The sequence below is a fragment of the Oncorhynchus kisutch genome, linkage group LG26 (genome assembly GCF_002021735.2).
Source record: "Oncorhynchus kisutch isolate 150728-3 linkage group LG26, Okis_V2, whole genome shotgun sequence".
Classification (NCBI taxonomy): domain Eukaryota; kingdom Metazoa; phylum Chordata; class Actinopteri; order Salmoniformes; family Salmonidae; genus Oncorhynchus; species Oncorhynchus kisutch.
The window spans coordinates 25,126,769-25,154,510 of record NC_034199.2 but is presented as its reverse complement, the minus strand read 5'-3'; the positions used below and the strand labels follow the sequence as shown (position 1 = coordinate 25,154,510).

At 44.2% G+C, this 27,742-nt stretch overlaps 1 protein-coding gene across 1 annotated transcript in view; it reads left to right on the top strand.

Moving 5' to 3' along the window:
* Positions 1-13,132: 13,132 nt before the first annotated feature.
* LOC109870839 (B-cell CLL/lymphoma 9 protein) overlaps positions 13,133-27,742 on the top strand; it is a 31,835-nt gene continuing 17,225 nt past the window's right edge. The window contains 4 exon segments of the mRNA XM_031805996.1: positions 13,133-13,266; positions 14,953-15,133; positions 18,514-18,586; positions 25,521-25,954. Coding sequence (XP_031661856.1) covers positions 25,656-25,954 — 299 coding nt within the window. The 5' untranslated portion in view covers positions 13,133-13,266; positions 14,953-15,133; positions 18,514-18,586; positions 25,521-25,655.

The following is a 27,742-nucleotide window of genomic DNA, read 5'->3' as shown; positions in this document are numbered from 1 at the left end:
ATGTCACTCAGGGGGAATCAGGGCTAATGAGGAGGGAGTGTGTGTGTTTGTGTGTTGTACGCTCAGTAGTCTATTCAGTTGGGTGTGTATTGAGAATGTGTGTGTGTTTGTGTCCTAGGGTCAAGGATAGCAGTACTAGAAATGAGAGAAGGAGAGGGAGAAGGTAAAGAGAGAGAGAGGGAGAGGGAGAAGGTAAAGAGAGAGAGAGGGAGAGGGAGAAGGTAAAGAGAGAGAGAGGGAGAGGGTAAAGAGAGAGAGAGGGGGGGAGAAGGTAAAGAGAGAGAGAGGGAGAGCTTAGGCAGGGATATACATGTAAAGGAATGTCTGTAGAAGCTGAAAACAAATCAGTTGTGCGTTTGTGTGTATGTGTACATTTATGTGTGTTTGTGCATGTGTGTGTGTGTTGGTGCGTATTTACTTTAGACAGAGGAGTGTATGAGAGAGTGTAGGTGGTGTGTGTGTGCTGTCTTCATTGAGACTGAGAAAGGTAGAGTGTACAGGGCTGTGTAGGCAGTCTGTTCTCTCTGCTCTTCATCTCACTGTAAATTAGAGAAGAATCTGAAAAAATAGCAGGACTCGTTTAATCACTCTCCCTTCCTCTTATTCTACCCCTCTTTCTTCTTCTCAACAGCTTTGAGGTTGACACCTGTGCACCAGGGCTGTGTGAGCTCACACCCCCAAACACCCAAACACCACCAAAACACACACATACCCCCAAACACACACAAACAAACATGCATACAATCTCACACACATATGCATATAAACACGCAATTACAGAAATATTGTGAGAGAGTGCGAGAGGCCCTCATTTCATTCTCTCCTCTTTTTCTCTTTACTTTTTTGTATTCTCTCTCTGTCCCTCTCTCTCTACTGACAGGGATAAATCATTTCATCTAGAAGGTTTTCAAATTCCACGACTCTGAGAAGCATGGCGTTCATCTTTCATTATCTGCTCTCTCAGTCTTCCCTTCTCTTTCTCTTCCATTTCTTATCTCTCTCAGACCCTCCCTCCCCCTCTCCAACCCTGTCCTGGCTCTAGTCTAATGATTCATATTTCACATCCAATACCTTTTCATTTAGTCTGTCTCTACTGCTTCAGCCACCACAGCTGATGATCTCAATTGGCTGATAGAATAGTGGCTTAGGCAGACAGGTACAGGCACATCTGTCTGTGTGTATACAAACACACTCACACACACACACACACACACACACACACACAAACACTCACACATACACTCAGTTAAGAGGGGATATAGGGAAGGGGAGGAGAGCAAGGTAGAGAGAGAGGAGGAGAGGAGATTTAGTTGAGGAGGTGAGAGATGACACGCATACACACACACACGCCTCTCTCTCTGTCGCTCCCTTTGATCTCCAGCTCTGCCCCACACTGCATATTAAGATGCCTGGGCCCTGTTTGGTATTCCAGAGTGGGTAGTAGCAATGCCAGTCTCCATATCCTCTCCCTGCATCCCTCTGAAAGAGAGCAGAAACCCTCTGTCTGTCTCAAGATGCTTATCCAACTAAATGGGTCTGAACAGATGGAAGGAGAGAAGGAGGAGGAGGGAGAGACAGAGGGAGGGATAGGAGGGAAAGGGGGAGGCAGAGGCATTAGGCCCAGGCAGCACAGACAGAGTGAGTGTGTGAGTGAGTGAGCAGGGAAAAAGAAGCAGAGAGATGGAGCTGATGTTAGCAGAGAGAGTATAATTAAACGTTATTATCACAATGGGCCAGTAATACAGGCTGTCTGCCTCACTGAAGGAGGGAGGGATGAGAGAGAGAGAGAGGAATGGAGAGATTAAAGTGGAGGGAGAGTGAGAAAGAGGCAAACAGAATTAGAGAGAGAGTGAGGGAGTTTGGTGGTGGGTGACTGCTCAATGTTTGGGATTAGTATATGACTCGAAAGCTCTCTCTCGTTCACTCTCTTTCTCTAAGCCCTGGGGATGGCACATCTTTAGTTAAACTGCTCTATTAAATGGCGCCTGCTGAGAAAATCAAATTATAACTTCCTTTAATCAGCGAGTATCAGTGGCCCACACAGGAGTAGCCAGCTCTGACAGGAGAAAGAGAGGGAGAGAGAGAGAGAGAGAAATAGAGAGAATATAGGATAGAGGGGAGGGAAGGGAAGGGAAGGGAAGGGAAGGAGAGAGAAATGGAGGAAAGAGAGAGCGAGAGAGGGAGGGAGGGGAAAAGAGAGAATCGGGGAAAGAGTGAGGGGAAATAAGAGAGAGGGGGAGGAAAGGAGGGAGAGCAACTGGAGACCTGAGGGAGGACGATATGAACCTGTCTCCCTTCTGCTTTGGTTCCCATGGCAACAAGATAGTGGGTGGGGGGGTTGTGGAATGTGTGCATCCATCGCTTCCTCTCTAAACATTCATAGAGAGAATAGAGAGAGAGAGAGAGAAGTTGAGGGGAGATCAATACATACTCTGGGTGTTTTAAATTACATTCAATTAGATGATATTCAGTTGCAGCACAGCTAACTTATGGTATAAATATTATAGCCCTGTTCAATCATAAATCCAGCTCGTTAATACCTGTTCTAAACCAGCTTTTCCCAACTCCGGTCCTCAAGTGCTCCCAACAGTACATATTTTTGATGTGGCCCCGGACAAGCACACCTGATTCTACTTGTCAACTACTCATCAAGCCCTTGACGAGTTGAATCAGGTGTTTTTGTCCGGGGCTACAACTGGAAGGGGTGCGTCACCTGAGTGGGTTGATTCACTGATGTGGTCATCCTGTCTGGGTTGGCGCCCCCCCCTTGGGTTGTGCCATGGCGGAGATCTTTGTGGGCTATACTCAGCCCTGTCTCAGGATGGTAAGTTGGTGGTTGAAGATATCCCTCTAGTGGTGTGGGGGCTGTGCTTTGGCAAAGTGGGTGGGGTTATATCCTTCCTGTTTGGCCCTGTCCGGGGGTGTCCTCAGATGGGCCCACAGTGTCTCCTGACCCCTCCTGTCTCAGCCTCCAGTATTTATGCTGCAGTAGTTTATGTGTCGGGGGGCTAGGGTCAGTTTGTTATATCTGGAGTACTTCTCCTGTCCTATTCGGTGTCCTGTGTGAATCTAAGTGTGCGTTCTCTAATTCTCTCCTTCTCTCTTTCTTTCTCTCTCTCGGAGGACCTGAGCCCTAGGACCATGCCCCAGGACTACCTGACATGATGACTCCTTGTTGTCCCCAGTCCACCTGGCCGTGCTGCTGCTCCAGTTTCAACTGTTCTGCCTTCTTATTATTCGAACATGCTGGTCATTTATGAACATTTGAACATCTTGGCCATGTTCTGTTATAATCTCCACCCGGCACAGCCAGAAGAGGACTGGCCACCCCACATATGCTCTCACTAATTCTCTCTTTCTTTCTCTCTCTCGGAGGACCTGAGCCCTAGGACCATGCCCTAGGACTACCTGACATGATGACTCCTTGCTGTCCCCAGTCCATCTGACCGTGCTGCTGCTCCAGTTTCAACTGTTCTGCCTTATTATTATTATACGACCATACTGGTCATTTATGAACATTTGAACATCTTGGCCATGTTCTGTTATAATCTCCACCCGGCACAGCCAGAAGAGGACTGGCCACCCCACATATGCTCTCACTAATTCTCTCTTTCTTTCTCTCTCTCGGAGGACCTGAGCCCTAGGACCATGCCCTAGGACTACCTGACATGATGACTCCTTGCTGTCCCCAGTCCATCTGACCGTGCTGCTGCTCCAGTTTCAACTGTTCTGCCTTATTATTATTATACGACCATACTGGTCATTTATGAACATTTGAACATCTTGGCCATGTTCTGTTATAATCTCCACCCGGCACAGCCAGAAGAGGACTGGCCACCCCACATAGCCTGGTTCCTCTCTAGGTTTCTTCCAGGTTTTGGCCTTTCTAGGGTGTTTTTCCTAGCCACCGTGCTTCTACACCTGCATTGCTTGCTGTTTGGGGTTTTAGGCTGGGTTTCTGTACAGCACTTTGAGATATCAGCTGATGTACGAAGGGCTATATAAATACATTTGATTTGATTTGAACTGTGTGCTGTTGGGGGTACTTGAGGACCGGAGTTGGGAAACACTGTTCTCAACACTCCCTCCCTGATTAGTCATTAACAGGCCAGTTAGTGTACTGCTGAAACACAGGTGGGCGGAGGCTCAAATCTCTGGTGGCTGCCTCTGCTACAGATGTGTCGGATCTTAATTTGACCAGTATTGCCGCAGCAAAAATAATCCTGCAGCAACAGCTAGCAGCATACCAACCTGCATCCTAAATACAGGCTTGCTTCTGAAGCTAAGCAGGGTCGGTCCCTGGATGGAAGACCAGGTGCTGCTGGAAGTAGTATTGGAGGGCCAGTAGGAGACACTCTTTCCTCTGGTCTAAAAAAAAAATATCCCAGTGGCCCAGGGCAGTGGGGACATTGCCCTGTGTAGGGCACAACAGGCTGCTGAGGGGAGGACAGCTCATAACAATGGCCGGAGCAAATGGAATGACAAACACATGGAAACCATGTAGGGGTGGTAACCCCGGTGTCCTGGTTAAATTCCCAATCTTGCCTTCATACCATCATGGCCACCTAATCATCCCCAGCTTCCAATTGGCTCATTCATCTCCCCTCCTCTCACATGTAATTATTCCTCAGGTTGTTGCTGTAAATAAGAATGTGTTCTCAGTCACCTTACTAAGGTTTAAATAAAAATGCAATTTAACTTTTAGTCCATAATGTTGCTTGATCGGTGATTTGGCTATTAGGTGGCCAGAATTAGGCTACATGAAAAGTGCAATACTGTTAATATAACTGTGTGTTAGTGTGAGTTTTCCACATTTTGTTGTTACAGCCTGAATTTAAAATGGATTACCTTTAGATGTTTTGATCACTGTCCTACCTACAATACCCCATAATGTCAAAGTGTAATTATGTTTTTCACATTTTCTTTAACAAATGAATTAAAAATGAATAGCTGAAATGTCTCGAGTCAATTAGTATTCAACCCCTTTGTTATGGCAACCCTAAATAAGTTCAGGAGTAAACATTTGCTCAACATGTAACATAATAAGTTGCATGGACTCACTCTGTGTGCAATAATAGTGTTTTACATGATTTTTGAATGACTACATCATCTCTGTAGCCCACACATGTAGATAAAAGGTCCTCAGTTGAGCAGTGAATTTCAAACACAGACTCAACCACAAAGACCCAGGAGGTTTTCCAATGCCTCGCAAAGAAGTGCACTTATTGGTAGGATGGGTAAAAATAAAAAAGCAGACATAGAATATCAATTTGAGCATGCTGAAGTTGTTAGTGACACTTTGGATGGTGTATCAATACACCCAGTCCCTACAAAGATACAGGCGTCTTTCCTAACTCAGTTGCCGGAGAAGAAGGAGATTTCACCATGAGGCCACTTTAAAACTGTTACAGAGTTGAATGGCTGTGATAGGAGAAAACTGATGATGGATCAACAACATTGTAGTTACTCCACAAAACTAACCTAATTGACAGAGTGAAAAGGAGGAAGCCCGTACAGAATAAACATATTCCAAAACATGCATTCTGTTTGTAACAAGATACTAAAATAATTCTGCAAAAAATGTGGCAAAGCAGTTCACTTTTTGTCCTGAATACAAAGTGTTATGTTTGGGGCAAATCCAATACAACACATTACTGAACACCACACTCCATATTTTTTTTTTTGACCTTCATTTAACTAGGAACAGTGGCCACTGCCTTGTTCAGGGGCAGAACAACAGATTTTTACCTTGTCAGCTCAGGGATTTGATCTTGCAACCTTTCGGTTAGTAGTCCAACGCTCTAACCACTAGGCTACCCTAACCCAATTGTTAAGGACTGGGGAGTTTTTCAGGATACAAAAATAAATGGAATGGAGCTAAACACAGGTAAAATCCTATAGGAAAACCTGGTTCAGTCTGCTTCCACCAGACACTGGGAGATTAATTCACCTTTCAACAGGACAATAACCTAAAAAGGCCAAATCTACACTGGAGTTGCTTACCAAGAAGACAGTGAATGTTCTGGAGGGGCCGAGTTACAGTTTTGACTTAAATCTTCTTGACAATCTATGTCAAGACCTGAAAATTTGACAGAGCTTGAAGAATTTTGAATATAATAAATGGGCAAATGTCGCACAATCCAGGTGTGGAAAGCTCTTAGAGACTTGCCCAGAAAGACAGCTGTAATCGCTGCTAAAGGTACTTCTACAAAGTATTGACTCAGGGGTGTGAATACTTAGGTAAATTCAATATTTCTGTACTTCATTTTTAATAAATGTGCAACAATTTCATAAAATAAATGTTCACTTTTCATTATGGGGTATTGATTGTATGTAGATCGGTGAGAAAACTATACATTTTCAATTTGGGCTCTAATACAACAAAATGTGGATTAAGTCAAGGGGTATGAATACTTTCTGAAGGCACTGTACCTGCTGAGGGGAACAGAACAGACAAAAAAGACTAATGGGAGAGACTCAACAAAGAGAGGGATGGGGAAGGAAAGCAGGATGGAGAGAAACTGTAAATGAGAGCAAAGGAATAAAATCAATTTCAATTCATGTGACTGTTGGTGAAAAAGTGCTATGAGTATTTTCAGTTTGAAGAGACACATAACAGTGAAATGGATTCAAATTCAACAGTTTGAGAAAGAAAGAAGGGAGAAAGGTCAATAAAGCAGAATCTCCCCAGAGTGGATCATATAGGCCTAGTGCTTGTAGAATCCAGGACAACTGTAAAATAGAATAGAAGATTCTGTATTAACCATCAGTGAGGATCTCTGTAGTGTTGCTTGACTGTTACTCATAGCAACACTGCAAACCATGATAATGGCTGCCTGATGATTGGTCTGACAGCGGAGCTCCAGTGTGTGACCTCATCGGTGTGTGAGTGAGCTCACTGTCTCAGTATTTTGATAACCCTGTTGAGTGAGGCTGCTCTCACCACTGCAGAATACGCTAATGAACTCACTAAACAAATCCAATACCTCCAGAACCAAAACATCAACAGCAGGGACTAGTCTGAGGATACAGGCATGGCTATAGATGGGTTTCTGTTAGCAAAGATGAGGTGTTTTGGGCCTGTTATGTCTATTGTGTCTTTCTGTATTGAAGGGGCATTGAAATGAGAGTCATTGTGTTGGTTGGTGAGGAAAAATCCCTCTACTTTGACAATAAAGCCCCTTTTCATGTGTGTGGAGTAGCCAACCGAGCTTCTTTTAGGAACAGCAGTGCAAGGACCGGGTACCGCCTCATCCCATCATGTATGGCGGATCCTTGAAGACCCCTCACTGGGCAGACTGGGGCGTGAATAGGTCATCGATTAGTATGTCCTCATCTGGTCTTGGAGAGCAGCAGCGTGAGTACTGTTCTCTATAGGTCCTTAATAAGAAGATCTCTCTCTCTCTCCTTTTCTCTTCCGCCGCCCCCTTTCCCTGTCAGTGTGTCTACAGCATGTCTCCCTGCATAGCAGAATTTACTAAAGCCTTAAATAATGCAGATGGTAATGTGATAAGAGTCAATGTTGGTGTCCTGTTTAAACACACACACAGTACAACTATAGATAGTCAGACCGAGACAAAGACCGATCAGACACATATATAACAGACCACAACACTCATGAACGTACACCTACACCAACAAATACACACACTGAACCAGTCAAGGAATCCCCGAAGTATTCCACCAATTTTTATGTACGTAGGCCCAAATCTAAATATATGATACATATTTTGTCTGAGTTTAGGACAGGAGGTGGAGCCTGTTGTCCTGTTTCCTCAGTGTGTTCCAACTTCTCAGCCAATGAAGCAGCCAGAGTGGGAACGCTGGAGAGTCAGAACAGCGGCCTGGAAAGCTCTGCTAGTGTGCATGTCTAATGCATCCCAGTCTGGGAATACTGCCAGTCTGCTGTTACTAAACAGTGGACTTATCACACAGTCTAGGCTTATACTGAGTGCACAAAACATTAAGAACACCTTCCTAATATTGAGTTGCACCCCACTCTTTTGCCCTCAGAATAGCCTCAATTCTTTGGAGCATGGACTCTAAATGGTGTTGAAAGCATTCCACAGGGATGCTGGCCGATGTTGACTCAAATGCTTCCTACAGTTGTGTCAAGTTGGCTGGATGTCCTTTGGGTGGTGGACAATTCTTGATACACATTTTTTTTTAAACAAATTTTTACCTTTATTTAACTAGGCAAGTCAGTTAAGAACAAATTCTTATTTTCAATGACGGCCTAGGAACAGTGGGTTAACTGCCTGTTCAGGGGCAGAACAACAGATTTGTACCTTGTCAGCTCGGGGGTTTGAACTTGCAACCTTCCGGTTACTAGTCCAACGCTCTAACCACTAGGCTACGCTGCCACCCCCCATGGGAAAATGAAAGCATGAAAAACCCAGCAGCGTTGCAGTTCTTTACACAAACCTATGTGCCTGGCATCTACTCCCATACCCTGCTCAAAGGAACTTACATATGTATTGGCCATTCACTCTTTGAATGGCACTCACACACAATCCATGCCTCAATTGTCTCAAGGCTTAAATATCATTATTTATCCTGTCTTCTCCCCTTCATCTACACTGATTGAAGTGGATTTAACAAGTGGCATCAATAAGGGATCATAGCTTTCCTCTGGATTCATCTGGTCAGTCTATGTCATGGAAAGAGCAGGTGTTCCTAATGTTTTGTACACTCAGTGTACACTCAGTGTAAAGAGAGAGATCTGTATACAGTTTTATGCTCTGTCACAGATCGGCACTAACATGCACCAACATGTCTAATATAACCATGGCCTCAGTCAAAAGTCACAAATATGCAGCGCTAGTCTAAGAACCCAGGGGAGCTTCTGTTATTTAGCTTCTGTTGTTCACGTGTCTGTATCTGTGTGTAAAAGGACAGTGAGTGAATCTGAGAATGTCAGTCAAACACAGAATATCTCATTCCATGTTTCACTTGGCTCTTCCCTCTCTTATATGACATAATTTCGGTGTTCATGACAATGAAACCCAACCCTGACACAAGACACGACCCCTGTCCTGCAGTCTGTGTTCTCCTGTACAGATACCCTCTTCACTCATCCACTCACCATCCACTCCCATCTCTGTGTTATTTTTTGTGGATTATTTTATAGCACTATCAACAGGCTGCTTCAATAATTGAATCGGCTGTGTCCTATGTGCTTTTGTGGAGTTCTGAAGTCCCCTGGCATTTCTCTCAGCTCTGCTGTTTACTATTCCTCCTCTAAAAGTATGCATTGTAAAAAATATATATATTTCAACTGTTTACAAGTAAATCAGTTAGGTTAGCTAGGTTTTCTCAATTGAAAATAGAATATGTGTTGAAACAAAATATATTATTCAATGCCAAATGTTTTGTTTGATGATTACCAAACCTACACTGCTCAAAAAAATAAAGGGAACACTTAAACAACACAATGTAACTCCTAGTCAATCACACTTCTGTAAAATCAAACTGTCCACTTAGGAAGCAACACTCATTGACAATAAATGTCACATGCTGTTGTGCAAATGGAATAGACAACAGGTGGAAATTATAGGCAATTAGCAAGACACCCCCAATAAAGGAGTGGTTCTGCAGGTGGTGACCACAGACCACTTCTCAGTTCCTATGCTTCCTGGCTGATGTTTTGGTCACTTTTGAATGCTGGCGGTGCTTTCACTCTAGTGGTAGCATGAGACGGAGTCTACAACCCACACAAGTGGCTCAGGTAGTGCAGCTCATCCAGGATGGCACATCAATGCGAGATGTGGCAAGAAGGTTTGCTGTGTCTGTCAGCGTAGTGTCCAGAGCATGGAGGCGCTACCAGGAGACAGGCCAGTACATCAGGAGACGTGGAGGAGGCCGTAGGAGGGCAACAACCAAGCAGCAGGACCGCTACCTCCGCCTTTGTGCAAGGAGGAGCACTGCCAGAGCCCTGCAAAATGACCTCTAGCAGGCCACAAATGTGCATGTGTCAGAAACAGACTCCATGAGGGTGGTATGAGGGCCCGACGTCCACAGGTGGGGGTTGTGCTTACAGCCCAACACCGTGCAGGACGTTTGGCATTTGCCAGAGAACACCAAGATTGGCAAATTCGTCACTGTGCTCTTCACAGATGAAAGCAGGTTCACACTGAGCACATGTGACAGATGTGACAGAGTCTGGAGACGCCGTGGAGAACGTTCTGCTGCCTGCAACATCCTCCAGCATGACCGGTTTGGCGGTGGGTCAGTCATGGTGTGGGGTGGCATTTCTTTGGGGGGCCGCACAGCCCTCCATGTGCTCGCCAGAGGTAGCCTGACTGCCATTAGGTACCGAGATGAGATCCTCAGACCCCTTGTGAGACCATATGCTGGTGCGGTTGGCCCTGGATTCCTCCTAATGCAAGACAATGCTAGACCTCATGTAGCTGGAGTGTGTCAGCAGTTCCTGCAAGAGGAAGGCATTGATGCTATGGACTGGCCCGCCCGTTCCCCAGACCTGAATCCAATTGAGCACATCTGGGACATCATGTCTCGCTCCATCCACCAATGCCACGTTGCACCACAGACTGTCCAGGAGTTGGCAGATGCTTTAGTCCAGGTCTGGGAGGAGATTCCTCAGGAGACCATCCGCCACCTCATCAGGAGCATGCCCAGGCGTTGTAGGAAGGTCATACAGGCACGTGGAGGCCACACACACTACTGAGCCTCATGTTGACTTGTTTTAAGGACATTATATCAAAGTTGGATCAGCCTGTAGTGTGGTTTTCTACTTTAATTTTGAGTGTGACTCCAAATCCAGACCTCCATGGGTTGATAAATTTGATTTCCATTGATAATTTGTGTGATTTTGTTGTCAGCACATTCAACTATGTAAAGAAAAGTATTTAATAAGAATATTTCATTCATTCAGATCTAGGAGGTGTTATTTTAGTGTTCCCTTTATTTTTTTGAGCAGTGTATATTTCAAGGTGCAGCCTATTTTTTTTTAACACTCAACTTACTTTTCCTCTTTGATTAAACCTAATAAATAACTAATACAAACTATATTTCATATAAATACAACCCAGTTTAAAAAAAATCTTGTTGCAAGATCACTTTTAAATTTGTAATGAATTGAGTTATTTAATTGAGTTACAAGCAATTAAATACATTCCCTGTAAATCAAGAAATTTAGTTGGTTAATTAAATAACTTGAAATAATGTTTCCAAACATATTCTTTTCACAATACTTTCACATTTAGTAGCCACACTATGGTAACCAAGCATTGACTACCTTAAAAGGGATACTTCAGGATTTTGGCAGTGAAGCCCTTTATCTACTTTCCCAGTCAGATGGTATACAACTCGTGGATACCATTTTTATGTCCCTGTGTGCAGTTTGCTAACCAGCCCTAGTGCAATGACTGGAAGTCTATGGGTACTAGCAGATAACCATACACTTCTAGTCATTGTGCTAACAATAGTTAGCATTGGCTCATGAAACTTCCTTCATACTGGACAAATTATTCCTTTAACATAGAAACCTTATGGGCTCTTTAATATCACATGCACGTGTATCCTTACAGATGCTGACAGTGTACAAAATTAGTTTGAATAATGACTATAATAGACCACATTAATTGGAATAACATTCACTCTCATGATTGGGCAAAAAGAACAAGCTGAAAGCCACGCCTCCAACTCTTCTAATAGTCTGTTGCTGCTACATTGCCCCCACTGCTATTCAATGTGCATGCCTTGAGGTGGTGAAAGCGATTTAGAAGCGGTCATTGCATTTAAAAAAATCACATTGATCTGTCAAATTTGTTATTTGATTTCATACAAATTTAATAGGTTGAACAAACCAAAGCATCATTTTTAATCGTTCCAATCAGTAAAAGCACTCCAGATGAACAAAAGCATTGTCCCACGTTTTATATTGTGGGATTGTCTTCTCTGACAGACAGAGAGTCTGTCAGATTGCTGGTAGAGAATAATGGGTATTAGGACAACTCTCCCCTGTCACTCTCACAGTACAACAGCTGTTGAATGGTTTGGTGGATGTGGTTAGGTTGATGCATTGTTATTGCAATGGTATTATGTGATAAGGGTTTGTCTTGCACGTGACAAGTAATATGTTATGCACACACAGGATGATAATTAAGTGGAGATAGTCATTCAGGAATAATCTCTGCCATAGCCTCACGGGTAAAAAATGCAAGTATTATTACCTCACTTTTCTGCACAACAATCATCATCTGGTCCATCAGAACCCACACACACACACACTAAGAAAGAGAGGGGGCAGGGGGCTGTCAGGGGCCTCATAGGAGAAGAGAAACATTAAGCACAAGCAATCTGAGAGTGGTGCTCTTCAATATGTAATCAAGATACAGTACATTTCAAATGTAATCCAAATGTTTAATTATAACAACTGGGGTTTTAATCAATTGGTGTGTTTGTGCACAGTTGAGTGTATGTGTGTGTCATTCATCCATAAAATGTAACATTTAGAAGGGAAATGACATCTTGTTGGTGTGTGTGTGTGTCTGTGTGCAGGCTATGTATTATGGAGAAATTTACCCTTATCTTCTTCTTCACTATTTTGGTAAAAACATATTTTAGAAGTCACTCTTTTCTTAATATCACCTTCCCTCTCTGTGTCAGACTTTTTGACACTTTAATAATTGAATCAATGTGTCTACCAGATGTAGACACATTGAACTGTGTGTAGGATTCTGTGAGTAGGATTCAACTGAGTGTAAGATTCAAATGAAAAGACATTGCAGGAAAGGAGGGGAAAGAGGGGAGACGAGGGAGTTTGGTTGAAGTAGATTCTTAATGAGGATAGACTCAAAAGGCTACATACAGTCTGCGGTGAATGCTGTGTGTTTTATTGTGCAGGTAATGGTATATATGTGTAGCCTACGTACACACAGTTTAATGGGTTTCACCTCAAACCAGTTGAATATTCTAATTTTCCAAAGTCTACTTGCCCGTTTTCTGTCTTGAGACGGCATTTCTAGTCCCCTTCTCCGACAGTTACATTCTCACTGGCACATAGACCTGACCTAGAATTGCTACATAGAATTCGGACTAAACCAACACGCTGGGACGGGCGGGGGAGACAGCAGGAAATCTTAGTTATGGATATAATGTAGTAGGACCGCTGGAAGCTACGGCGAAAGGGGGGGGAAACATTTCTGTTTATAACATTGGTCGAATAATGTAGCTATTTCATCGCTACAATTAGGCTATAGAACGTAGCCTACTAAGCGAAGCAAGCCCGATGAGTTATTCCAGGTGAGTTTTCGGGGAAAGTGTCGCTGTGGCCGCTCACCTCCTGGCAAGGCTACACGGGGGTCCTCCTCCCGGGGACATCTCAGTCCAGTATCCGCTCTACCTACCTCTGTCCCCGAAGGATGGCCACAAAACCCAGCGTACCCGGTCTGACAAGGAAAGATCGTTTCTTCTCATCAACGGTGATTTTTTTTTCTTCTCGTGATTACGGAGGATAATTCCACACAACGTTGACAGGATATGATATTACGCGCGGAGGAATATGGCTTTTTACGCTTTACTGGAGTACCAATCTTGCCTCTCGAAAATGAAAATAGCCTACGGTGCAGCATGCATGTGCCACATTCTTCAATACAATTCGGCGCAAGCAATATACAACACAATTTATATTTGCTTGAAAAAGGCGTAGGCTATTGTAGGTCCACTATAGGCCTAACAAACGTATAGCCTAGCCTATCCTTAGTAGCCTACCCTATTAGGCTATCCACACAGAGAACCTATCCTACGTGCTATTGAGATCAAGCGAATTCGGTGACGATAACATTCTACATTGTTACTGTACTGAAGTTGAAAATGTAACACTGCTTGTCGTGGGAGTGGCTATATTTTTCTATTAGACAAAGCTTATAATGTTTCCCCTTTTTAAGTATTGTCTGTCTGTGGGCGCTGATTTGGACAAGCAGGGTTGTGGCGAGTGGCAACCGCCGTGAGAGCCCCCCTCTCGGGGCCGACTTTGTTTGCGCTGGCCGGGGCTGTGTGAGAGAGCTGTAGTATTCCCTTCCCCCAGTTCTTGGGCGAAACAGGAACAACTTATTTTAGGAGGAAAAAGTTGGAGTTTGGAGCGCCCTGAAATACTGAGGACGCAAAACGTTAGCCAGTGAGACGCTGAGATTTCATAGGGTCACTTATTTCGTTTGTTTCAGGAGTTTTTCACTCGTTTGCAAACTAGGCCTACAATTATATATATTTTTACAGTGTATTTATGGCTATAACTGTATAGCTAGTGTACCGCATTACTACAGTGCCAGCTCTACATTACTCTATCTGGTTGTAGCCTCTTGTATAGTCTATTCTGCGATTGGGACATTTGAAATCAAGTGATGTCACTCAGGATGCCAGATATTTAAACTAACCAAGGCCAGATATATTATTAAGTGGCATTGCATGACTGTGTGTGTGTCAAGGGTTGTGGTTTGTTTCTCCCAGGCACGTAATTGATCAATTCATATTATTGATTGGCTAGAGTCCACACACCTGCTTACCCTGAACCCTAATCTGTCCGTTCTGGACTGAAGTCTTTTCTCTACTAATCCAGTATTCCCCACCAACCCTGGCCCTGGATGGTGCTTATTTTGTTTCAGCCCAACATTAACACATCTGAATCAATTAATACACTATTACTGATAAGTTGATTTGTGAAGTTGTAATAATTCTGGTCTGGAAGAAAATACAATTCTGAACACCCTGTATCTCTCCAGGACTAAGGCTGGAGACCATTTAATCATTGAACTAGGCTAGTTCTAGAGAGGGATAACTAGTTCCTAGATATAATCTATTCTACTGAAGAGGGGCTGAACTAGTTTACATTTGAGTAATTGCTGCTGTTGTATTGCTCCTGGCAGTGTTACAAGTATTTTTGCAACAGAAGTCAAAATGATTGGATGTTGAGTAAAACTTTGTCTCTCTTAGGTGTGTGTTTGGCTGCAGTGACCTGTGAGGGTGTTGCCAGTGACAGAGCAAGGATCAACTCCTGCCTTCAGCCTGTCTTTGTCTGAGTGGGAGGAGTCAGGGTTCAAAGGTTGTGACTCTGAGGACCCGCGGGCTGTATTTCCATATGAGGCCCTGCTGAGGGGGCTGGGGACCAACCGAGGTAACCTATCAATCACTATACTCTGTCTGTATCTGTCTGTCTCTCACACACACACACTACCTTTGCCTGCTTCAATGCCTGTTGAACATTCAAGGCCATAAGTAGGGATGACTCAGGGCTGGATTGTTTTGGGCTGGCAGCACTATCTGTGATCTGTACATACTGAGGACACTGGAGGGTCAAAGCTTTCTGCCTGAGAAAACTATCCACAGGATGAAATGGATACGGATGTATTAAGGACAATTTTATTTATTTTTTCTCCTGAGTGAATTGGCCTAATGTTTCCTATTTTGTTTACTTCGTGGCTTTTCAAGTAAAAATCTTGGGGTCAAACAGTAGGAGAGAAATGTGTTTTTAGAGAGAGGTAGAGATGCATCATGTGCTTCAGCTTGAAAGATGAGGTCTTCCTGGGGTCTTCAAGTTCTCATGTCACATACATAAGTACAGTGAAATGGTTTTCTTGCAAGCGCTAAACCCAACAATGCAGTAATCAATGACAATGCAATTCTTCCTTGGGCTTACATCTACATGATATATTTTTTAAATCTGTCAAAACACCCCATAACAAGACATGGCATCAATAACAAGATACAACGAGCTGAAACAATCCACCTACGATTTCCCACAGGACTTCTTGTCACCACAAGGCCTCGTGCCGTTATTGCTAGCTATATGACCGTTCAGAATCATAGCAACGCTTCTAGCCACATCCATGCGCATCCTTTTTGTGACGTTGTAGGCCAACCCGTCTCTCCCTTCTCTCTTCTCTCTCTCTCTCCCTTCTCTCTTCTCTCTCTCTCTCCCTTCTCTCTTCTCTCTCTCTCCCATCTTCTCTCTCTCTCTCCCATCTTATCTCTCTCTCTCTCCCCTCTTCTCTCTCTCCCCTCTACCTCCCCTCCTCTCTCTCTCTCTCTCTCTCTCTCTCTCTCTCTCTCTCTCTCTCTCTCTCTCTCTCTGTGCATTCGGAAAGTATTCAAACCCCTTGACGTTTTCCACATTTTGTTACGTTACAGCCTTATTCTAAAATGGATTAAAACATTTTTCCCTCATCACTATACATGCACAATACCCCATAAAGACAACGTGAAAACAGGTGAAGACATTTTTGCAAATGTATTCAAAATAATAAACAGAAATACCTTATTTACATAAGTATTCAGACCCTTTGCTATGAGACTCGAAATTGAGCCCAGGTCCATCCTGTTTCCATTGATCATCCTTGATGTTTCTACAACTTGATTGGACATGATTTGGAAAGGCACACACCTGTCTATATAAGGTCCCACAGTTGACAGTGCATGTCAGAGCAAAAACCAAGCCATGAGGTTGAAGGAATTGTCCGTAGAGCTCAGAGACAGGATTGTTTCAAGGCACAGATCTGGGGAAGGGTACCAAAATATTTCTGCAGCATTGAAGGGCCCCCATCATTCTTAAATGGAAGAAGTTTGGAACCACCAAGACTTCCTATAGCTCGCCGCCCGGCCAAACTGAGCAATTGGGGGATGAAGGGCCTTGGTCAGGGATGTGACCAAGAACCCGATGGTCACTCTGACAGAGCTCCAGTGTTCCTCTGTGGAGATGGGAGAACCTTCAAGAAGGACAACCATCTCTGCAGCACTACACCAATCAGGCCTTTATGGTAGAGTGGCCAGAAGAAAGCCACTCCTCAGTAAAAGGCACATGACAGCCCGCTTGAAGTTTGCCAAAAGGGACCTAAAGGACTTTCAGACCATGAGAAACAAGATTCTCTGGTCTGATGAAACCAAGATTGAACTCTTTGTCCTTAATGCCAAGCTTCACATCTGGAGGAACTTGGCACCATCCCTATGTTGTGAAGCATGGTGGTGGCAGCATCATGCTTTGGGGATGTTATTCAGCGGCAGGAACTGACTGCTTTGTCATTATGGGTATTGTGTAGATTGATGAGGGGGGAAAAAACAAATTTCATACATTTTAGAATGAGGCTGAAACGGGGTCTGAATACTTTCCGAATGCTGTGTGTGTGTGTAGTTCTGTGTCTGCCTGTGCATTTAATTGGACAGGTCTTTGCCAGTATTTTAAAAATCCCATGGGAATGAAACACCAGGTTAAAGTGGGTTAATTCAGGGACAGACCCTGACTCATGTTCTCTCCACAGTGCTAATGTTGGGCTAGAGAAGAAAATGTTGTGTGTGTGAATTTGTGATCATCAAAGATAATAATTACTTGCACAAATATGACCTCTACACCATTTATTGTAGATGTTTGGTCAGTAGGACCTTATTGGAGACGTGTATGTGCAGTATGTAATGTGTGTGAGACACCAGACAGGCCACATTGCATGTTCTGTTTCTGAGCTCAACTAAATCTGCTCTCTGTCCCCATGCGCCTCCCATTCCCCAGGATCACTAATCAATTACATGGTCTCTCTTTCAGGCATTACTACATGCTCCTCCTGCTCACCAGTAAAGGATTGGGTGGAGGGGAGGTGTACAGTATAGAAGTGGACCACATAAATTTAACATCACCATATCCAGCTGTACGACAAACCCTCATAAATGTTTACATGATAGACTGGAATGTTTATATGTGTGTAACGCACCAACACATTTTATTTAGTTGTTTCTGCACATCAAATGGCAATATTTTAAAATATTTGCATTGCGCTATTTCAATGTCGCCAACATTTAGCCGGGCCTACCCAGTTCCTTGGGAGTAGAGAGGAGTGTGTGTTCCCTCTGTCTGTCTCTGTGGGGCACAGGGCCTCCGAAGGCTCCCTTCGACTGTTGGGATTTCCCACAATGCTTTGAGCCGCAGGGAGTCCTCACGGCATGAGCTATGGAGGAATGTGGCCGGAGTGTGGGAGCGACCTGCGGGAGGGAAGGAGAACATGGCTGAGGGAGGGGAAAGGGGGGAGGAGACAGGAGCTAGTGTGTTGAAAGCCCTGGAGTTGCAGTCAGAAACCATCAAATCAATATCTCTCCACCTATCGTACCTACTCCATGAATAAACAAAGAATGTTAGGGATTATACTTCAGTCTGTTATCAACTTCTGTGCTGTTTGTGTGTGTGTGTGTGTGTGTGTGTGTGTACAAGTATTTGAGATGGATATAACTGCGTGTGTTAAGGAAAGTGATAGTGTGTTTTTTTATTATCATATGTTACTAATTATATTACTCAAACAGAAACAGAGAGGGGTGTGAGTGAGGTAGAGAGGGATAATGTGTGATGAAGTGTGTGAGCCAGAGATCAGAGCAGCAGAAGAGCTGCTGAGTGCCAGTCCTGCTGCCCGCTTGCCTGACACACACACATGGCACCGTGCCCAGGCTCAGACAGCAGATGTGTCAGTCGTGAGTCAGCTGTGTGTCTCGTGTAACCTTTTCCGTCTCTTCTGCCTGCAGGTTTTGGAGTAACACACGTTTCTCTTCCCGTTGCAGGGATGGCCACATCTATATCATGACAATGATGGACATGGTGAGTGATGTGATCATAGTCATGTCCTAAACATGACATTACAGCGTAACAGTGGGGAGGAGAGCGAGGGCCCTGGATGCCGGTGTGCATCACTACAGAAAGTCTTTCTTTATAAGAGGCCATTACTAGCTAGATCTGTTGAGTTTAATATGGTGAGAGACAGGCACATTGATGGGTAAAGCGATAGAGACGGAGAGAGAGAGAAAGACGTGTGTGTGTGTGTGTGTGTGTGTGTGTGTGTGTGTGTGTGCGCGCTAAAGCCGATAATGTTTTTTTTGTACCTTTATTTAACTAGGCAAGTCAGTTAAGAACAAATTCTTATTTTCAATGACGGCCTAGGAACAGTGGGTTAACTGCCTGTTCAGGGGCAGAACGACAGATTTGTACCTTGTCAGCTCGGGGATTTGAACTTGCAACCTTTCGGTTACTAGTCCAACTCTCTAACCACAAGGCTACCCCGCCGCACCTACGCATACTTAATGTGTGAGTTAAGTATGCGGAACAGTCGAAGAGTTTACTGTAAACATTTGACATGGCTCACATTCACAAGGAACAAGAGCACACTCATAACTGTGTGTGCGTATGAATGTGTTTGTCTATGTACAGGTAACAGCCCAAATAAAGGAAACACCAACATAAAGGGTCTTAATAGGGTGTTGAGCCAGAACAACTTCAATGCACCTCAGCATAGATTCTACAAGTGTCTGAAACTCTATTGGAGGGATGTGACACCATTCTTCCACAATAAATTCCATAATATGGTGCTTTGTTGATGGTGGTGGAAAAGGCTGTCTCAGAATCTCCCAAAAGTGTTCAATTGGCCTGAGATCTGGTGACTGAGACGGCCATGGCATATGGCTTACATTGGTTTGATGAGCATGATAACATTCAGTGACCACCCTTTCCCCTGTGGATGGGGGGCATTGTATTTATATGTGGGCAAATCCATGGTAGCTAAAATAATGGCCTACCCAGCATTTTTATTCGGTACGTGCTATCCGGGATCCTTGGGACATCCCCTACCCCATTGAAATGGTTATGGTTAGGGACTTCCCAATGATCTTGATAGCACTAACTATTTTTATACTTGACCCATGCATAATGGGATGTTAATTGCTTAATTAACCCAGGAACCACACCTGTGTGGAAGAACCTGCTTTCAATATACTTTGTATCCCTCATTTACTCAAGTGTACTCAACTATATTTAGCCGTTACCCTGAGTTCCAAGAATTCTGTGCGTTCCGTGTGTGTGTTATCTCCAGGGCGTGTTGTCTGTCTGGCACCGGGTACAGGAAGTCACCTGAACAGGTGAGATCCCAGGTGTCAGCTGTCAGCCAATCAGAGCAGGAAGAGGAAGGCATCCCCCTGTCTCAGACATGTTGGTTGGAAGGACTAGAACACTCAGTGAAATGAACTGGGAGCTGCATAGTGTACAGATGAATGTTCCTTCTGCTATCGCCTGTGTTCTGTCTGTCAAAGGTATTTTCTGTCTTTATTTTCTTGTTTGTGTACTGACAGTTGAAATTGGAGTGTGTGGGGTGCTATTGCATTGTATGAAATCCAGGCTAGGTTGACACACGCTACATGTAAATATGTTTTCATTGTGCAAGACTAGTGTGTCTAATATGCCGATCCAGTGGTTATCCAGGTTTAGCTGTGTGTGTGTGAATCATGGTCTTGCAGAGGAGAGAAAAGCAAGGGAGAGTGTTAACAAATAGTGTTTAAAATGATTTAGAGGGAGAGAGCGCGACTGCTCTTGTGGCTGAGCTGCGATATTGGATTTGCATAAATGAGGCTGAAACATCTGCAGGCCATTTACAGCCAGCGAGGCTAAGAGAGGGTAGTGTGTGTTTGTGTGCAAGCTGTGTAAAACAAATAAACCTGCACTTCAAAACTTAATTAAGTTGCCTCTTTTTAAATGTGGAAATCACTCTTTATATCAGCGGCTCTTTACTGAAGAAGCACATTTGTTGTTTAACTGATCAGCTAGTTTAATAGTGGGAGAGGAACCTCTCCGATTATCCGTTACCGTATACGTGTTTGTTTTGCTGGGACTGCTCTTTGTGTGTGTGTGTGTGTATATAGTTGTACTGTATCTAACTCTATATACTAACATATAAACACAACATGTAAGGTGTTGGTCCCATGTTTCATGAGCTGAAATAAAATATCCTAGAAATGTTCTGTGCACACGAAAAGCTTATTTCTCTCAAATTGGGCACAAATTTGTTTATATCTCTGTTTGTGAGCATATCTCCTTTGCCAAGATAATCCATCCACCTGACAGGTGTGGCACATCAAGAAGCTGATTAAACAGCATGCTTATTACAAAGGTGCTTCCTTGTGCTGGGGACAATAAAAGGCCACTCTATGATGTGAAAGTTTGTCACACAACACAATGCCACAGATCTCTCAAGTTTTGAGGGAGCATGCAATTGGAACGCTGACTACATGAATGTCAACCAGAGCTGTTGCCAGAGAATTTAATGTTAATTTCTCTACCATAAGCTGCCTCCAATGTCGTTTTAGAGAATTTTGCAGTACGTCTACCGGCACCACAACTGCAGACCACACGTAACCACGCCAGCCCAGGACCTCCGCATCCGGCTTCTTCACCTGCAGCCCAGGACCTCCGCATCCGGCTTCTTCACCTGTAGCCCAGGACCTCCGCATCCGGCTTCTTCACCTGCAGCCCAGGACCTCCGCATCCGGCTTCTTCACCTGCAGCCCAGGACCTCCGCATCCGGCTTCTTCACCTGCAGCTCAGGACCTCCGTATCCGGCTTCTTCACCTGCAGCCCAGGACCTCCGCATCCGGCTTCTTCACCTGCAGCCCAGGACCTCCGCATCCGGCTTCTTCACCTGCAGCCCAGGACCTCCGCATCCGGCTTCTTCACCTGCAGCCCAGGACCTCCATATCCGGCTTCTTCACCTGCAGCCCAGGACCTCCGCATCCGGCTTCTTCACCTGCAGCCCAGGACCTCCGCATCCGGCTTCTTCACCTGCAGCCCAGGACCTCCACATCCGGCTTCTTCACCTGCAGCCCAGGACCTCCACATCCGGCTTCTTCACCTGCAGCCCAGGACCTCCCACATCCGGCTTCTTCACCTGCAGCCCAGGACCTCCACATCCGGCTTCTTCACCTGCAGCCCAGGACCTCCACATCCGGCTTCTTCACCTGCAGCCCAGGACCTCCACATCCGGCTTCTTCACCTGCAGCCCAGGACCTCCACATCCGGCTTCTTCACCTGCAGCCCAGGACCTCCACATCCGGCTTCTTCACCTGCAGCCCAGGACCTCCACATCCGGCTTCTTCACCTGCAGCCCAGGACCTCCACATCCGGCTTCTTCACCTGCAGCCCAGGACCTCCACATCCGGCTTCTTCACCTGCAGCCCAGGACCTCCGCATCCGGCTTCTTCACCTGCGGGATCATCTGAGACCAGACAGTTGATGAATCAGTGGGTTTGCACAAATGAAGAATTTTTGCAAAACTGCCAGAAACCTTCTCAGGGAAGCTCATCTGCGTGCTCGTCGTCCTCGCCAGGATCTTGATCCGACTGCAGTTCGACGTCGTAACCGACTTCAGTGGACAAATGCTCATCTTCAATGGCCTCTGGCATGCAGGAGAAGTGTCGTCTTCACAGATTAATTCCGGTTTCAACTCTACCGGGCAGATGGCGTCGTGTGGGCAAGCGGTTTTCTGATGTCAACGTTGTGAACAAAGTGCCCCATGTTGCTGTGGGGTTATGGTATGGGCAGTCATAAGCTACAAACTATGGACACAATTGCATTTTATCTATGGCAATTTGAATGCACAGAGATACCGTGATGAGATCCTGAGGCCCATTGTCGTGCCATTCATCTGCCACCATCACCTCATGTTTCAGAATATATTGCACAGCCCCTTTTCGCAAGGATCTGTGCACAATTTCTGGAAGCTGAAAATGTCCCACTTCTTCCATGGCCTGCAAACTCACTAAACATGTAACACATTGTGCATGTTTTGGTCATTACATTTGAGAGAAATAAGCTATTTGTGTGTATGAAATATTTCTGGGATCTTTTATTTCGGATCATGAAACACAGGACTAACACCTTAAATGCATTGTTTATATTGTTGTTCTGTATGTACGTATGCCTGCTTATATTCAACAAAAATATAAACACAACAAAATATGCCAAATATCAGTCTAAAGAACAAATAAATCCGATTTGACCGTTTAGACACAAGCCGCATGGCCAATAATCAGATTTGTGGCTTGAAATATCCGATTACATATGCTTTTTGGCAGGAAGAATAACAGATTCTAATCAGATATGCATTTTTTTTTTTGTCACTTCAAACTGCCAGTGTGAACAAGGCTTTAGTGGTTGCTTGTGGGTGCTGCGTGTTTGTTCTGTGTGATAGGAATGTCAGCAAGCGGCCCAATTAGCGTCTCGTTAGTGTGTGATTGGAGGGAGAGGGTGATTGACAGTTCCTGCTGTGTGTGCGTGTGTGTAAGACTGATGTGAGTATATCTAGCTACAACAGGAAAGACAGTGGTTTTGCTATTCTAAGGCTCAGGCAGAACTAATTTCTTTGTAAATACACTAGGTTTTCCTCAGCATACAGTGCCTTGCAAAAGTATTTATCCACCTTGACGTTTTTCCTATTTTGTTGCATTATAACCTGTAATTTAAATTGATTTTTATTTGGAATTCATGTAATGGACATACAGAAAAGAGTCCAAATTGGGGAAGTGAAATTTAAAAAATTACTTGTTTAAAAAAATTCTAAGAAAGGGAAAGTGGTGCGTGCGTATTCACTCCCTTTGCAATGAAGCCCCTAAATAAGATCTGGTGCAAACAATTACCTTCAGAAGTCACATAATTAGTTAGACTGCATACAGGTGGACTTTAAGTGTCACATGGTGTGTGTGTGTGTGTGTGTGTGTGTGTGTGTGTGGAGGAGAAATGCTCACTACCAGGTTTGTTACAAAAATGTGTGCACAAAATTTGAGAGAAATTAACTCTTTGTGCATATGGAACAGTTCTGGGATCTTTTATTTCAGCTCATGAAACATGGAACCAACACTTTATGTTGCATTTTATATTTTTTGCCCATTATTCTTTTAAAAAATTCTTCAAGCTCTGTCAAGTTGATCATTGCTAGACAGACATTTTTAAGTCTTGTCATAGATTTTCAATCTGATTTCAAAACTAACTAGGCCACTCGGGAACATTCATGTCGTCTTGGTATGCGACTCCAGTGTAGATTTAGCCTTGTGTTTTAAGTTATTGTTTTTGTCCTGCTGAAACAGTGTATGTTGGAAGGCAGAGTGAACCAGGGTTTCCTCTAGGATTTTCCCTGTGCTGTATTCCGTTTATTTTATCCCCCAAAACTAATCTAGTTATTGCCGATGACAAGCATACCCATAACATGATACAGACAGCATGATGTTTGAAAAATATGAAGTGGTACTCAGTGATGGTTTGGATTTGCCCCAAACAATGCTTTGTATTCAGGACAAAAAGTTAATTTCTTAGCCGCATTTTTGCACAATTACTTAAGTGCCTCGTTGTAAGCAGGATGCATGTTTTGAAATATTTGTATTCTGTACAGGCTTTCTTCTTTCCACTGTGTCATTTTAGGTTGGTACTGTGAAGTAACTACAATGTTGATCTATCCTCAGTTTTTTATTTATATATATATAAATATCACAACCATTAAACTCTGTTTTATAATCACCACTGGCCTCATGGTAAAATCCCTGATCAGTTTCCTTCCTCTCTGGCAACTGAGTTAGGAAGGATGCCTGTAGTGACTGGGTCTATTGATACACCATTCGTAGTGTAATTAATAATTTCACCATGCTCAAAAGTATATATTTTTTTATACATCTACAAATTGGTGCCCATCTTTGCTAGGCATTGAAAAACTTCCCTAGTCTTTGTGGTTGAATTTTTGCTTGAAATTCACTACTCGATTGAGGGACCGCACAATTATCTGTATGTGTGAGGTAGTCATTCAAAAATCATGTTAACCACTATTACCACAATTTGTTTTGCAATATGTTAAGCACATTTTTACTCTTGAACTTATTCAGGCTTGCCATAACAAATGGATTGAATACTTATAGACTCAAGACATTTCAAAGAAAGAAAAAAAAAGTTTTGAAAAACATTTCTGCAAAACAAAATGCCCATTTTGACATTATGGGCTTTTGTGTGTAGATCAGTGACACAAAATCTCAATTGAATTCAAGCTGTAACACAACTAAATGTGGAAAAGTGAAATGGTGTGAATACTTTCTGAAAGCACTGTCGGTCTCTCTGTCCCTATGGAGTTCTCTCTCGCTGTACACACACACAACCCTGTACAGTAGTGTAGAGTTAGCCCATGTAGGAGCAGCTAACAGTGTGAGATTGTCTGTTAATTCCAGTCCCAGCAGCCCCCCCCCCCTTGTGGATCTCTGGAGCTGGTTACAGTATGAGTGTTTTGGAGGAGTTCCTAAATATTTGCGGGATGACAGTGTGATCTGACTGTGCTGCTCACTGTGGATTCTCATGTCACTACCAGAGGGGGATAAAACACACACTGCTGCAACAGAATGCATATGCACTCACAGGCAAACACACACACACTGCTGCATCATAGAATGCATACGCAAACACGCGTGCGCACACACACACGCACACAGTGTAAGAACCGGTGTGGGCTCTGTGGTCAATAAGAATCCAGGCAGTCATAATTGAGAGCTCAGTCAGTGGAGCTTCCATTAGTATTCTGTGTTTCCCCCAGTCAACCACATTCAGGGACTCCCATCACTTCTACCAGAAAGGATGATACACAACAGAATTATTTTCAAATGTGATAACCAATGACCATGTAACAGCAATGACAATTGTTGTAAAGGTGTCCTTACATTTGTATTCTCTCTTCTCTCCACAGAGTGCCCAAGGGCTGTGAGAGCCCCTTGGGGAAACTTCATGCACAAACCCACTCTCTTCCTCACACAGAAACACACACTCTCTCTGACACACACACAGTCTTATTGAGACACACTCACTCACACACACACAGAGCATGTTGGAGGTCCAGGAGGAAAGGCCTGCCACAGCAGGAGGGACGGCAGCAACACACTTCAGCAAAAAAGAGCGAGGGAAGAAGGAACGAGAGGAGGCCAAGGACAGCCGGGGGAATCTTGGGAATATCGGGAACAGTATTCCAGGTTCGGGTGGCCGAGGGAACGGCAGAGGGAAAGCCCCTCACACACACACAGGCAGCCCCCACCAGCTCATCACCCCACCCTGCTCTGTGGTGCTGGGAGCCCCCTCCATTCATCACAACAGACTGAAGAACTCCCCATCCACCAACACACAGAGGTGAGGGAGAGCGAGTGTACGTGTGTCTGTCTGTGTAAAGTAGTAGTAGTAAAAGTGGTGTGTGTCCTGGGGTCGGGGAGTACACTGTGTTTGGATCTTCTCTCTGCTGACTCATGTTTCTGGAGCCACTGAAAATCAGCATCTGCCCTGCCAAACGCCTGCCACCCCTATCTCTCTCTCTCTCTCTCTCTCTCTCTCTCTCTCAGCTGTGTGTGTCAGTAGGGTGTGGTATGGGGCTGTCTCTGCCAGTTGGAAGTGTCCTGTTCTCCTGAGCTGTACTTTTCTCATGGCCACTGAGAAGCAGCCGCCCTGATCCTCCTCTCCGCCAGATTATTATGGTCTGTGTCTCTGGCCTACGGTTGTGAAGAACTGCCCCTGTCAGTTGTACATGGTTGTGATCCGAGCCAAATATAATACTCTGGCAGACATTATTCCTACCTCACTATTGACCAGTGAGAAAATGGTGTGTGTGTTTCCCTTCCCTCGGTCTGTCTGTACTCTGCCTATACTTGCCTATACCAACTGTGATCTACAAGGCTTTCCTAGTCGATCACCAAATATTTCTCTCAAACAATAAAGCCTTGCATTCCCTATTTTTCATCTCGTGCTGTTGGCAGTAGGTGTACCCGATTCAGCTGCCCTGCGCGCCGGGTTGGCGACGTGTTCAAATTTTTTACAATTTCATGTGTCTGAAGCTGCAAACTCTACCTTCCTAGGGGGGCCCGGAGAACAAATCAAGTGCATTATAGGCCTACCGCTAATCGGGTGGCTCAGATTGCTGGGTCTGCAGTAACGTAGCAGACATAAAAGAAAGTTACAGCAAGGTTGATACTGTGAGCTTTTAAAATCCTGTCTAGAGAGACGGTCAACAAATACAGCAAAATGGTGGTTTTATGAGGGAGTTCATGTGTAAGTTCTTACTCAGCATTGTCAACACTTTGTATTCCACACTTTTATAAGCCATACAATGCGGGTTCTTCCTGCTTGCGCTACAACAAGCACTGCAGCTGTACAGCCTACCTCAAATGTTGAAAATAAAATTATATATATATTTCTTTTTTTAATAAGGTCAACAACAATGTATTGACAATTCAAGCAAAGCCAATATGCAGTGATAATGTAATGGGCCTATAGCTTACTGCACATACCTCATTGCTACAGTACTGTTTTTAATTGGTTAATGTTGCATAGGATTACTCTGACTCAGAAAAGGTTGGTGACCACTGGTACAGCACAGTGGTTAGTAGCTATAATGATGATGTATGTACAGCACAGTGGTTAGTAGCTATAATGATGGATCATGGTAGGTTGGGGGATTTCCCACAACGTAAGTCTTGAACACAGTACTGTTTTTAGTCTGTTTTTCAATTAGGGTGCCTCCATACAAATAGAGCTGCTGAAGGAGTGTGTGTGTGTTTATGTATTAGTCTGCACACATGTTAGGTTGTGTGTGTGTGTGTGTGTGTGATTCACTACTCTGGCAGTCTCTCCTCCCGGCAATGGAAAGAGCGGAGTGAGGAAAGAGGTAGGGGGAGATGGGGAGGGGTTGATGGGACAAGAGGTCAGTTTGGTCCACTCCCAGCCAGCCGTCTGACTCTCTGGCCTCTGTTCCAACTGAGACTCCTCAGTCAGGAGTCTGTTCACTGGGCATTAACTCTAGCTCCAGGCTCTGGCCTGTTTCCCCTCTGTGTCCCTGGTTGTGTCAAGTGTTTTCCCTGTACTCACTAAATTGATGCCGCCACACAACAACAAAAAAGGAACATAAAAATATTTCTGCCAAGATTCACT